At 42.9% G+C, this 14,447-nt stretch overlaps 1 protein-coding gene across 1 annotated transcript in view; it reads right to left on the bottom strand.

The window, feature by feature from the left end:
- STX7 (syntaxin 7) overlaps window positions 1–13,996 on the bottom strand; it is a 44,854-nt gene extending 30,858 nt beyond the window's left edge. The window contains exons 1-2 of the mRNA XM_004587325.4: window positions 13,912–13,996; window positions 6,180–6,322 (exon numbers count right to left, since the gene is read on the bottom strand). Of these exons, the coding sequence (XP_004587382.1) occupies window positions 6,180–6,264 (85 nt within the window). The 5' untranslated portion in view covers window positions 6,265–6,322; window positions 13,912–13,996. The remainder of the gene's footprint in view (window positions 1–6,179; window positions 6,323–13,911) is intronic.
- Window positions 13,997–14,447: the final 451 nt, after the last annotated feature.

The following is a 14,447-nucleotide window of genomic DNA, read 5'->3' as shown; positions in this document are numbered from 1 at the left end:
TTAAACATAGGCAGGAGTCGGTCTCAGGGAACACGGGGTAGGGAAGAAAGGAGGTAAATGGACATGCAAAATCAAAGTTCCCAAGCTAAAAGTAAACATTGTTCAGTTGCATGATGATTTTCCAGACTTGGGATAATGAAGTTTATTTTGTAAGGTAACTCCAATCTACCTGGGATGGCTGCCTGCAGCCCTGGCATGAGGGAGATTTGCCAGTATACTGAGTCACTGACAGAGCAAACTGCCCATGCCATGGACAAACACAAGTTCCCTGCAGTCTCCACTATGCAGTCAACCAGTTTGTTCAATTGGATAAAAACATTTTAATCATATTAATGTCCCACAGAGAAACCCACAGAGGATTCTGTAATAAAATTCACTTTGTTACACTTATTATTATTTTTTAAGGTTTATTTATTTTTATTGGAAAGGCAGCTCTACATAGAGGAGAGATAAAGATCTTCCATCCACTGGTTCATTTCCAATTGGCCCCAGTGGTCAGAGCTGAGCTGGTCTGAAGCCAGGAGCCAGGAGTCACAAGGCCTTGGGCCACAAGTAGGGAGCTGGATGGGAAGTGGAGTAGCTGGGACATGAACCAATACCTATACGGAAGCTGGGCACTTGGAGGTGGAGGATTAGCCAGTTGAACCAATGCATTGAGTTCAATTATATTTATTTTAACTTATTTTCCAAGTGCTCTATTATTTTGACATCATTATAATAACATTATATATAAATATCTAAAGTACTTCAGTATTTTATTTTAATACAAGTACTATCACTGTAAAATAGTTCAAATGTTTATTATCTATAATAATGTTTATTATCAAATGTTTATTATCTATAAACATTTGAACTATAGTTCGTGTTTATAGATTACTTAACAAAAAATTGACAAAAATGCATGTTTAAAAACGTTTTAGTGATCCTACTCTTTGTAAATTGCAACTGCTATAAAATAATACTAGTAACAAAATTTCAATATTACCATTTGTTATTCTTGAATTCTTCCGAGAATCAGTAGTCATTTTTCTTTTTTTTTTTCAGTATAAACTAAACCAGTAAACTCAGTAACTTGTAAGTTTTACTTACCTGACCAAAACAAGTATGAAACTAAACTTTCCCCATAGGGGTACTCAGGAAGACCTCTGCTGAAAAGGCGCCATCTTCTAACCACAAGGGGATTCACCTCATACATCATGGTCTCTTTAGTTATTTTATAAACACTGACACAAACTCAAATGATGTAAATGCAGCGTGAAGAGCAGAAATGTGGTACACAGCACCGTTTTTGCAATCACTCCCAGTATTACTACAGCATCACCAAAAGGAAAAAGTGAACTGAAATTTCACACTTCTGTTTTTCACTTTCACGTGACTTCTGCATAGTCCTCATCATGCAGCCCAGATGGCAGGTTAGAGTTTTAACAATAATTTACTCAATCCACACATGAATTTCTCTTCATTTGGACACTCAGTCTCAACATTAGAAAAAATACACAGTGATGCCTGGCTTGACTCAAATATGTGCTCCATCTGCCGATATGCCCAACACTACCACCTCCCCAGAATAACCATCCTGTCAACTGTCCAAACCATAACAAGACCACTTGCATTTCTTTCCATAAACTTCTAACACAGACCCACCACGCTTCCACTCATAACAGATTCAGCCTTACCTCTACAGAGAGGGAAAGGTAAACTACTCAATAGTGATCCATCTCTCATTCCCTCTCACCTTCAAAGACATTTCTTCTGCAACTAGATCTTCACTAGAATCTTCTTTTTGTTCTAGAGAAATGCCATATATATATATATATATTATATATATATATATATATATATATATATAAAACATATATATATATATATATATGTTATACCCTTGCTTACCAACATGGCTGTTTATGAAAAACTAATTAAACTGTTGTATCATAAATGGAGTAACTCCCAATGTCAATAAGTATATTAAATCCACCTGACACTTGTTTCCAGCCTTTCAAGCCATGTGGTCAAAAGCCCAAGCAGCGGTAAGCAGGACGCTGGGAAGTCTCTTTAAAAATGGGGGACAGGGCCTGGCGGCGTGGCCTAGCAGCTAAAGTCCTCGCCTTGAACACCCCGGGATCCCATATGGGCGCCAGTTCTCATACCGGCAGCTCCACTTCCCATCCAGCTCCCTGCTTGTGGCCTGGGACAGCAATTGAGGACGGCCCAAAGCTTTGGGACCCTGCACCCATGTGGGAGACCTGGAAGAGGTTCCTGGTTTCCAGCTTCAGATCAGCACAACACTGGCAGTTGCGCTCACTTGGGGAGTGAATCATCAGATGGAAGATCTTCCTCTCTGTCTCTCTTCCTCTCTGTATATCTGATTTTGTAATAAAATAAATCTTTTTTTAAAATGGGGGGCAGTAACTCTTCCTTTCTCCAAATTTGGAATATGGATATGAGACTATGCTTTTCAAAGTCGTCAGTTTGCTACATCCAATTGTCAGCTTTTAACTTACTTGGTTTCTCAACAGCATTAGACTGATGCTGCCTCACCCATTATTGAATCGAATACTTCACTCTGGAAACTTTTATTTTTTTAATCTCTGGCCATTTATTCCCTCCCCCCCCCTTTTTTTCTCACCTACTGGCCATTCATTCTGGGAGTCTTCATGCTGTTTGCTCCCTGTCTTCCTAACTAGCACATTGTTTAACGCTCTAACACTTCTCTACCTTTAAAGATATTTATTTGAAAGAGTGAAAGAGAGACGGAAAAACAAAGGGAGAGAGAAAGAGAGTGCATTCCACCTGCTGGTTAAGATGTTTAATGAACATCTCAAAATCTACTTGGCTTAACAAAGAAACAAAAAACGTTTCCCCTACTTGTGCTTTATCATCTCAGGTGCACTTGCTACCAACAATTCACCTACTTGATGCAAAAGCTGTGTCCACTCTCTCGCTCCCATGCCAACCCACCTGCATTAGCAAGTCTTATCGGGTCTGCCTCCAAAATACACTTGTCAGTTTTCTGTATCCTGACTGCTATCACATTGGTACAAGCCAACAACTCTCTCAACAGATGTCTGCAATAACCAGGAAGTCCCCTTGCACTTCCACTAATGTCTACCTTCAAAGCTGTCAGGAAACAGTCTTCAAAGTGCAGGCGTGGTGTGTCTCTCCACTGTCTAAAACCTTCCAGTGATTTCCACTACCTCTCAGAATGAAATCTAAACTCACCGAACCAATAGGCCCCCAGGGGTCTGCCCATGCCTCCTCTCTTAGTTCTTCTGCTGCTACTCTTACCTGAAGTGTTTGGCTTTAGCGACAACGGATTTCTCTTTTTTGCTCTATTTTCTATATACTATAAACTTTAGACTGTAGAGTGCTTTAGGATTTTAATTCCAGCTATCATTTTCTCCAAAATGCACACTCCCTGCATCTTCTCACTGTCAGCCCCTCTTCATCATTCAGGCACCATCTAAGCTGAACTTACTTCCTCAGTCCATATTCCTACATCACTCTCATAGGAAATTACACTGCTTATTCATTTTTTAGATACTGTTGCTCCTTAGTATGCTGTGAAATACACTGAGAGCTTAGCTTTATAGATTCCCCATTGTCTGAAACACTGCCTAACAAGCGGCAAGTGCTCAAGTTAATTGTTGACTCGTATAAAAATTGAAAGCCACTTAATGTGAACCATCATTCCAAGGTTAAAACTCTTAGCTAAAGATCTGACAAGCATATGACTCAGGTCAGTCAGTGACTGCAATCTCTCTCCTCTTGAAACAGGTAATTTCTCCCATTTAAGGCTTTGGATTATTGAAAAGCCCTCCCTCATTTTCAAGTTGGAGTTTGATACCCTGTAGTTGCCTTAAACTTGAGGCCTCTATGTCCAGGCAGAATGTGTGGTTTCTGTTCTACATACAACAGTGCTTTAGTCCTAGCCTTCTCACTTCTTCACTTTGGACATCGGGGAGCCACTGTACCACCCTCCCACACCCCAGCTTCTCTTGCATCCCAACATAGTCACACACTTAACTAATGGACAGACATTCCATGAATTCTACTTTGGCCCAATTTATAACTTTTCATCTAAGCAGATCAATCTTCCATACTGAGATGGCTTGATTTAAGTGAACCATTATCTCCTTCTAGTTCATGTTCACATCAAATCTTTCAAACCACTCAGTGCTTACTACTTCTGTAATCTTGGTATAACACAGTCATTTCATATGTTCTTCCTAGAGTTCCTGACACCCTGACATAATTTAGCTTTTCCAGCACAGAATGCCTGTCCCTTCTTGGGAGGAAGACTCTGGCCTGCTTTCTTGCACGAAAGTTCTGATTTTCTATAAATACAAATATAAATTACAAGTTCCTTTAGTCTTTTGGGCCAGCGTGCTGGCACAGCAAGCTAATTCTCTGCCCTATGGTGTCAGCAGCATCCCATGCTGGCTCTGCTTCCTCACCCAGCTTCTCTGCTTCTGATCCAGCTGCCTGCCTATGTCCTGGGAAGGCAGGGGAGAATAGTACAAGTTGTTGAGACCTGGAAGAAGCCTCTGGCTTCAGATCACCTTGGCTCTGGCCATTGCGGCCATTTGGGGAGGGAGTCAGTAGAAGGAATGCCTCCTCTCTATCTCTCCTTCTCCATAAATTCTAGCTTTCAAATAAAAATTAAAAAGCAAACAACAAAAACAAAAAAACCTCATTAATTTCCACATAGGTAATCAAATTTACCTGAGGCAGACTGGCAACACTTCCTTTTTTTTAACATTTATTTATTTGAAAGATATACATAACACACACACAGATGCCTTCCATCCACTGGTTCACTTTCCAAATGGCTCCAAGACCTGCACTGAGGCCAGGCCAAAGGTAGAACAAGGAAATCCATCCAGCTCTCCCCTGTGGACAAATGTGACTCAAGCATTTCAGCTTCCCGAGTACATCACCAGGGAGCTGGGCTGGAAGCAGAAGAGCCTATATTGGAACCAGCAAGAGCTTATCTGCTGTTTACCTGCCAGCAGAATTTCTAACCAGCAGCATGGGAGCCATAAGGAGAGGATCTTTAGTGGCCACCATCAGAATAAACCTGAAGCTAGAAGAGCTAGGTAGAGCCTATCCTGGTACTCATGCCAGCACTGTCCGCTGTGCACAGCAAACCCCAACTCTATTCACTTACCTACTCCTCTAAGAATAGCCAGAGAAAACAAGAACAGCCTCAAATCAGAATAAGGGTTACATGGTACATGGTGATATAGTTTTAGAATCATCTGTAATTTAATTTTAATCCCCTTGCCTCCAAATACATTGGCACTTCACTTAAATCATTTATGTAAAGTTCATTGGGAAGTTGACGACTTAATAAAGAAACCTAGTATGGTCATTTGAAAATATTCTGTGTTTCAGCAGTATGTTAACATTTTGGTAAGGACAGAAACCTTAGGGAAGCAGACCAAAAAATACAATGGGATTAGCCTACTGTGAAATATGAAGTTTAGGCGAATGTCCAAAACAGAGCAAAATGTAAGAATCAACAGTATGTTGTTAGCTGTTATTTAGGGACAATTATCAAATTTCGAAAATCCACAGGCTTAAATTTGCAATGATGAGTCTTTAAAAAATTACATATGCTTAGGAGAAGTAACTTCTGATAAAATGCTTCATGGGGATCAGTCTACTGCTTCTCGGTCTCTGATCATTGTCTATTTACCAGTCTCAATAGACTAAAAACATCTATCCTTAGCTTTTCCCTGCTCGTTAATAATGTGGCAAATATTTGCCTTTACAAAATTAACTTTAATGATCTAGTCAGATTTAGTTTTTTAAACATTATCCCTTTAGCTCATAGCGGTGTTCCCCAGTTGTAAACTATAAAACTGAGCCAATGTGTCATATACTCACCTTGAACTAGATGATTTTAAAGAAAATGCTGACATCTGTTATCCTTTAACATCTTTATTTCATTCCTGAAATAATGCATACTTCGCTACCTCTGGCAGAAAAATGTGGAACATGTCACCTCACCTAATATAGTTATCTCTAATGTTCATTCCGAGGCCTGGTTGTTTAAAAACTGCTGTTAGGAATGCTTCCTCCTCTTTCAATCACCAGAGTTGTCCTTTCAGGAACCTCCACCAAATGCAGTTTTGAATTAAAAACAAACAGCATACTCAATAGGAAGCTCAACTTACAACACTGTGTGATCTTCTGGATGTTGGAAGAGATGCGCTGGGCCAGCTGGGCGGGGTCTCCAACGATTCCTGGAGTGTAAGACATGGCTGAACTGCTAATTTCATCAGCTGTTAGTGGACTGTGTAGATTTCAAAGTAGTCACCTGAAGAACATAAAGGAAAATCAAACAGCTCTAGGAAGTGAACAGACATTTTTCAAAAGAACAAATTCAGATGGCTAACAGACATACGAAAAAAAGCTCAGACTTCCAAGCCATTGAGAAGATACAAATGAAAACCACCTTGAGGTTTCAACTAACTCCAGTGAGAGTGGCCTACATTCAGAACTCTACTAACAACACCTGCTGGCATGGATGTGGGGAGAAAGGTATCCTCCTTCACTGTTGGTGGGAGTGTAGGCTAGTACAACTGCTATGGAATTCAGTATGAAGAGTGCTAAAAGAACTGAAAATTGACCTGCCATATGACCCAGTTATCCCACTCCTAGGAATACATCCAAATGAAATAAAAACTGCATACAAGAAAGGAATCTATAATCCCATATTTACAAGCAGCACAATCTACAACAGCAAAGACATGGAAACAACCCAGATGTGCATCCAAAGAGGAGTGGTTAAAGTAACTGTGGTACATCTACTCCATGGAATACCACTCAACCATTAACAAGACTGCAATTCTACAATTTGTGGCCAAATGGTCCCAACTAGAGAACATTATGCTCAGTGAAATAGGTAAATTTCAAAAAGGACAAACACCATATGTTCTCTCTGATACAAGGCAACCTTAATGCAAATTATAAGATCAGCAACCCTCTCAATACTGTTTTTGCTGCAAATCATGTGTTTTAACATTGTTTTTATCTTCATTTCTTCAAAATCGTTGCTTTTATTAAATTATTCACTGACTCATAAATAACACAGTAGCACCGTTTTCGCCAAGAAACGTTTTGTATTTTCTTTTTCATTTCTTCATGGATACATTGGTCATTCAGTAACATTTTTGTTTTAACTGTAAATTTTTGTTTTAACTTTAATCTTGTTGATTTAGTTTCATGGCTTCTCATTTAAGGAAATGTATAGTAATTGCATAATAAAGACTATCATATCCAGATATGAAAATATCATGCAGTACACATCTCTACTTCCAAATCAAAGATGGACTCACAATGAGACTGTTGGATGTATCCTGACAACAGGATGCTGAACTAGTTGCCATCGTCTGTACCAAAAAATGTCAGGACACACTTAAGTAACAGAATGATGGACTTATGACGGCTTATGACAGACTAGCCTATTGTAATAAATGGAGGAAATCAGTTGGGAGGGAGGGAATTTGGGGAGGTGTTAGGGGAAATCCCAGAGCCTATGGGATTGTACCATAAGTTGAAAAATAAAATAGAAAAAAAGTGAATTTTGGCTTACATTTTTTAAATTATCAATCTGGAAGGTTACAATGACAAATCTGACTAAGGAAACAGGGCTGGAATCAGGCAATTGGTGCAATAAATAGTAAAACTCTCGTGTCTATTTTAAAAAAAAACTGCACTTTAAAGGGCAGGCTCATGTTAACAAGTTTAACCACTAAAATGAGGACCATACCTTTGCAAACTTCCTTGGATTATTAAATCCCTTCTCTGTGTAGAAGTTTGTAAATCCAATTTGCCTCCTGAACTGAACTGCAAGTAGCGGCAAGGCAAGGTCCACATGCACACATCTTTGCTTAACATTTAAAGCAGTCCTTACTACGAAACAGGCATTTTAAGAACTTAGAAGGAATACAGGCTTCAGGCTTCTGAAACCCCTCTGAAAGCTCGTGATGCCTAATTTAACACACACAGGAGCAGCTCAGGAACCTCTGACTCACAGGTCTCCAATATTGATGGAAAAAAGTTAAAGCAGCAGACCCAACTACTGAGAAGCAAAAGAATGTCCTGGAAAACCACATCACATTTTCCCAACAGAACATAAACAAGCCACTTTTCCATCAGCCACCATTTGGGAATAGAAGGCAAAGCTGGGATGCTGCTGCAGAAAAAAATGAAATAAAGTTCTTCATTTTCCCACTCCACTTCACTCCCCTCTGCTCCCCTCCAGTCGACAGCACCCTGCTCCACTCATTACCCAGGATTTGAAAAGAAGGTTGTGAAGGGATAGTCTGTATGTATACAATTGTGAATAGCAAAACACTACAAGCACTCCTACATTCATCTTTTTACTGACTACGCAGTGGCATATTGCTGTCAACCTCACCCTTAAGTGAGTGGTATTAGTTTTGATTTAATGATGAGAAAACTATGGATTATAAAGATGAATTAACTAGATCTAAATGGAAAACCTGAAACTCTCAGGCCAGTTGAAAATATTGGAGACACACTTTAAGACACAGGACTGGACAAGGGTTTTTTAACTCAGATCCCCAGACAAAGGGTATTTCATCAAACTAAAGAGCTTCTATCAACAAAGGAAATAATTAGGAGAGTAAAGAGACAACATATAGATTGACAGAAAAAGGTTGCAAGCTAAATATTCGAGAAGGCGTTAGAATATGTAAGGTAAGCCCACAACTCAATAGCAAAAGAGGAAAAAAACACTCCAAATAATCCAATTAATAACAGACAATTCAGGGTGCGCATGGTGTGTAGCAGTTAAGTCATCAACTGAGAGGCCACCCATATCACAGAGCCTGGCTGAGTCTGGCTCATCCATTTCTGATTCAGCTTCCTGTTACTGCACATGTTGCAAGGCAGCAAGGGAAGGTTCAAGTACTTGGGTACTGGCTTCATTCTCTTAGCACATTTTCAAGGGCCTCCAAGTTGTAATAAGTTTCAGTATGTCATCCCTTCTTATTGCCAAATAATATTCCACTGTATGCATAACACAATATTCTATTGGCACAATGATCTCTCCTTGTCTCCTTTCCTCCATCCACAGTATCTTACAACCAACACATGTGTAATGTCTGAGAAAAGACTCTTTCTTATTAATGTAATTTCTTGGGAACTGCTATGTGCATATGGCTCCATTTTAGCCTAAACATGCATGAGTCTCATAGCCATACTTCCAAATCATATTCAAATCTCTCTGTGGGCTCCATGTCTTTGAAACTACACAAACTCACCAACTACCTGTTTAGCTGTCAGTGGAAGTGGCAATCTTGGACAAGACAGTTAGTACTTGGGTTACTGCCAGGATCAAAACAAGATAATGTCCAGAGACCAAGTGCTTTTCATCTCACAGGATGGAAAGGTCTGAACTGCTCCTTGCATATGTCTAGCCAGCATCAGCCAAGACTGCAAATCTCATCTGTGTTAGAATCAACACAATCATCTGAGGCTCCCTTTCCCCCACACAGTGAATTATTGGTCTGAGAATAGTAGGATAGTTCTTTACTTAATCCTCAAAACTCATGCAAATGTAGCCTAACCCTTCTCACTATTCTCATTTCAGGCACCTTTTTGCCTCTCCAGGAGTTTATTGGATTTCCCTCATCCCTATACTCCAGCGACTCCACTTGAGAATGTTCCTGCTAGTGAGAAACTGAGGCTTTTTTCAACCAAGGAACTGCTATTCTTGGTCGGTGTGGAATTTAGGGAAAAGCACAGGGTTGCTCACTTCAGTTAAGTCTTGAGTGAAGAATGAAAAGCAATCTAGGAATGATGGAAGAGAAAGGAAATGAAAAAAATGTAAAAGATTAACAATGGCTAACACTTATTCAGGACTCAATATTTCCTTCCTTTTCTAATTAATTAGATACGTACAGACAGAAGGAGAGATAGAAAGATCTTACATCCGTGAGTTCACTCCCCAAGCGGCCGCAATGGCCAGAGCTGAGCTTTTTTTATTCCCAGTTATTTTGTGCATTATAAGGCTAGGAGGCTGTGTGATTTAAGAAATTGAAACATACTGCAATTAACTTATTTTAAGATAAGCAGAAGGAGTAAATACTTGAAACTAAGACATAACAAAAGTTCACACTTAAAAAAAATAATATGGGGGTCCAGGGCTGTGACTCCACAGGCAAATCTTCAGCCTGCTAGTGCAGCAGTATCCTGTAAGTGCATAGGTTCATGTCCTGGCTGCTCCACTTCCCATCCAGTTCCCTGCTTATGGCCGGGGAGTAAGGGCCCTAAGCCTTGGGACCCTGTACCTATATGGGAGACTTGAATGAGGCTCCAGGCTCCTGGCTTTAAATTGGTTCAGCTCCGGTCACTGTGCTCATCTGTGGGAATGAATCAGTGGATAGAAGATTCTCTCTTTATCTCTTCTCTCTGTAAATCTACCTTTCAAATAAGAATAAAAGCATTTAAAAAATAATATTGTTTTCCTACAAAGTAAGATTAAGGACAGGTTGATTCACCCAATTAAAAATAAAAACCAATTCCCCACCTTTGATTTGATATCCAATTCTCTGAAGATGAGGAAGTAGATTCAGTATACTTATGTGAGTTGGTCAAGCAGTACAACTACAAAGCATTTTTGTTTTCTCTTATTCTAATAAGTGGTATCTGAAAGTCATCAATGATTGGCTCTCCTGATGGTAGAGCAGCAGAAATAAGGGAATAAATGACTAACTTTACTACAAAAATACGCACACACAAATAGTTAACTATAAACTGACCTAGAAGTTTGTGAACTTTGCATGCTAAAACTAACGGCAAGTTTTTCCACTGTTTGCTTTGCACATCTATTCTCAGGATCTCGCTCTGGCTGGCGCGGGCTACCCCACTCTCAGGAAACCCCTTTCAAGGTCCATTTGGAATTCCTCCTTTGACTCCTCAGAGTAATAATTACATTATCTGGACCTACACTAGCAGAGTAGTCACAAACTCCCTAAGCTATTAAAACTGCAATTATGTGAAAGGAAAAATTCACTCCCGAGTCATAACAGCAACCTTTTAAGCTTTCAAAGATTGCACGTGGCTGGCGTCCAGCAGCCTGGACAGCGCTTGGACCATCCTTTTCCATGCTTGCTGAAAGTTCTATTGCATGATGCTGACCTCATCACCCAGGTAATTACAAAGAGAAAAGAGGGCAGGGAACATCAAAGCCAGCACTCACCACACAGCCTTCTGAAGGCTGCGTCCCAAGAGCGCACACAGAGGGAACAAAGGCAAACCTGCATGACAGACACTGCCCCACTGCCAGTGGCCACTTTCAGGAGCCTTCAAGATTTCCAGTAAGCACACTCCTCATATGCTATAAATGTAGCCTGGACAGAGCGGTCAGTTTCACTTTCTCAATCATTGGTACCAGCACAGTGGATTTGCCTCCACAGTGTATCCCAGAATGTATATTTTTGGAGTCTGGGAAGGAAGATGCATTTTTGTCTACTTTGTGGACTATTCTTTTTTCAGATTCAGGCTATATAGTAAGTGCTTAATAAACATGTATACAACAGGGACCAGCGCAGCAGCCTAATGGCTAAAATCCTTGCCTGGCATGCACTGGGATCCCATATGGGTGCTGGTTCTAATCTTGGCGGCCCTGCTTCCCATCCAGCTCCCTGCATGTGGCCTGGGAAAGCAGGTAAGGATGGCTCAAAACTTAGGGATCCTGCACCCACGTGGGAGACCCAGAAGAAGCTCCGGGCCCCTGGCTTCGGATCGGCTTAGCTCTGGCTGTTGCAGCTGTTTGGGGAGTGAATCAGCAGACGGAAGATCTCTCTCTCCCTCTGTCTGTCCTCCTCTCTGTATATCTGCCTTTCCAATAAAAATAAACTAAATCTTTGAAAAAAAAAACCACTCTGAAGTATCCTCATACTACCATTTTTAAAGCACTGGAGATCGCGAAAGGATGCCCCAAGATTGTGGTTTTCCTGTGCTGATGCCATTTCCTGCCTCTAGAATTTTTTCCTTGTGATCTGCAGGGGACTGACTTCCCCCAGGAGTCATCACTTGCCAAGGAAGCCAAATCTGAAGTGAGAATCCACCACTCCTGCCCCTCCATCCTTCTCTCCCACTGCTCCCCAACACTCGTCCCTGCCAGAAACACTGCAGTTGGTACTCTGTTGCTGTCTATCCTCACCTGTGGAACATCAGCAGGAGAGACCCAGCCTTGCCAGCCTGTGCCATGGGCAGTGCCAGCTGCACAGTGGATACTCAAGGGAAAGTGCGAGTGTTCAGTGCAGAGCCCAGATTCCCAACAGAACCCACAGCGTGTGCAAACTCGGCTCACCACCCCCATAGTCTCTCTTCACTTTACCAAGGGTTTCACCTTCACCTTGGCACACATTATACTTTCAAATTACACGGATCCATGGGAAAACCTTATTCAGACTTACTGCAGAGATTTTATATAATTTCTTCTTCAACTGCCAGAACTTGGCTGAAGTTTGGGAACATAACTAAAATGAGAATTGACTTGGTTACCCACAGCAAATATAAAATATCTGAAGGAAAATGACACAGACTTTGCAGAAGTGAATGTGTGATCCCACAGCAGCTCACTAGACACCTTCACGCTGCAGCCTAATTTTTAACTGGTCACATGTCTAAGGTTCACCCACATCACAAGACTCGGTGTAACATTTTCTTGTCAGTCTCTGCCCAGGTGCAGCTCAGGGCAGCTGGAACACCCACCTGCAACATTACTAAACACTACCCCATTGCATAATCACTTCCTTTTCTTCAAGATTCGGGGCAAGACTGAAATGATATATAACCTGCAGTTGAAATACAACAATCTGTAGTACAAAAATGAATATACAACTGGAAGACCCAAGCAGATCTGAGAAATAGGAGAGGAAAAAAAAAAAGAAAACACATAGCACTTGCCATAAAGACAACGTTTTCACACATTCACACACCCCTCACTTTGTCTATATTTAAAGAAAGCAGAAAACGAGACAGGGGTTGAGGGAGTTAGAGGGTGGTTGGAATTCTTAAAATATTTTATGCCTGTTCTAAGATCATTTTGTAACCAATTAAAAAAAAAACACTTGCACTAAGAAAAAAAGTTGGCATGTCAAAGTCACCAAGCCAAATGGAAAAAGCAACCACGGGGAGCCACTCAACACACGACTAGGGTCTGTCTAGGACAAGCATTTGATTTTCGGTTCCCCTGTTTTCAGGAAGAGAAGTTTAAATGTGTGTTTTGAACCCGTGAGTTGGAAGGAGGAAGAGGGCAGCGGGTCAGTGGCTCTGGCCCCAGGAGAGCAGCCCCGGGAGGCCCAGGGCGCGACCAGCCGAGCTGGCCAGGCCGGCCAACCCGTCTGTCCGCAGCCAGAGCGCCCCGGGGTCTGGGGCCGGCGCCCACCCCGGAGCCCATCCTGGAGCCCCGGCCAGGCCTGCCCACCGGTCCTTCTGCAGCCAGAGCGCCCCGGGATCTGGGGCCGGCGCCCACCCCGGAGCCCACCCCGGAGCCCCGGCCAGGCCTGCCCACCGGTCCTTCTGCAGCCAGAGCGCCCCGGGGTCTGGGGCCGGCGCCCACCCCGGAGCCCCGGCCAGGCCTGCCCACAGGTCCTTTTGCAGCCAGAGCGCCCCGGGGTCTGGGGCCGGCGCCCACCCCGGAGCCCACCCCGGAGCCCCGGCCAGGCCTGCCCACAGGTCCTTCTGCAGCCAGAGCGCCCGGGGTCTGGGGCCGGCGTCCACCCCGGAGTCCGCACCGGCTCTCCGCCCAGCTAGCCCGACGCAGAGTCCAGGGCGGCGTCCGGCGGTCGCTCAGGGAAGCCACGGAGCAGGTGACACTGCGCTCCGGTGGCCCAGCCAGGGCCCCCAGCCCCAGGCTTCGCTTACCCTGACCTTCTCGGCCTCCTGCTCCTTCTGCGACCACTGTCACCCAGGGGCCCCAGCCCCCGGCTGCACGCTCAGCTGATGGGCGGCGGCGCAGCAACACCCACTGCGCATGCTCCCAGGGAAACCCAGGCACGGAGGCGGGGCGGGCGGGGCTATCTCCTCTCCCATTGGCCCAAGGAACTGATTGACAGAGACTCTCTCCCGGCCCCTCTGGTTCCCAGGGAAGGAATGGAGGGACCAGCAAATTGCAGGGAACAGCCCTTTGAAGCCTAGCGTACAGATGGTGGGCGCCGTAGCCTGCGTACAGAGAAGAGGAAATGAAGCGCAATCGTCTTCTTGATGGAGTGCCTTCCTGGACTCGTGTCTTCACCCCGTCCCATCAGCTCCTGTCTCCTTTCCTTCCTCACCCTTAAATCGGCAATAAATCGAACGCACAGCTCCATTCTAACATGCAAACAGCAGATACGCCATCCTAGCAGGAACAATGCAAGAATAAAGGAAGTCACTCATGGATAGTTTTCGTTGAGCATACAAAT

This window comes from Ochotona princeps, chromosome 1 (genome assembly GCF_030435755.1).
Source record: "Ochotona princeps isolate mOchPri1 chromosome 1, mOchPri1.hap1, whole genome shotgun sequence".
Taxonomy (NCBI): domain Eukaryota; kingdom Metazoa; phylum Chordata; class Mammalia; order Lagomorpha; family Ochotonidae; genus Ochotona; species Ochotona princeps.
The sequence above is the reverse complement of the archived record's forward strand: the minus strand, read 5'-3'. Positions and strand labels throughout refer to the sequence as shown.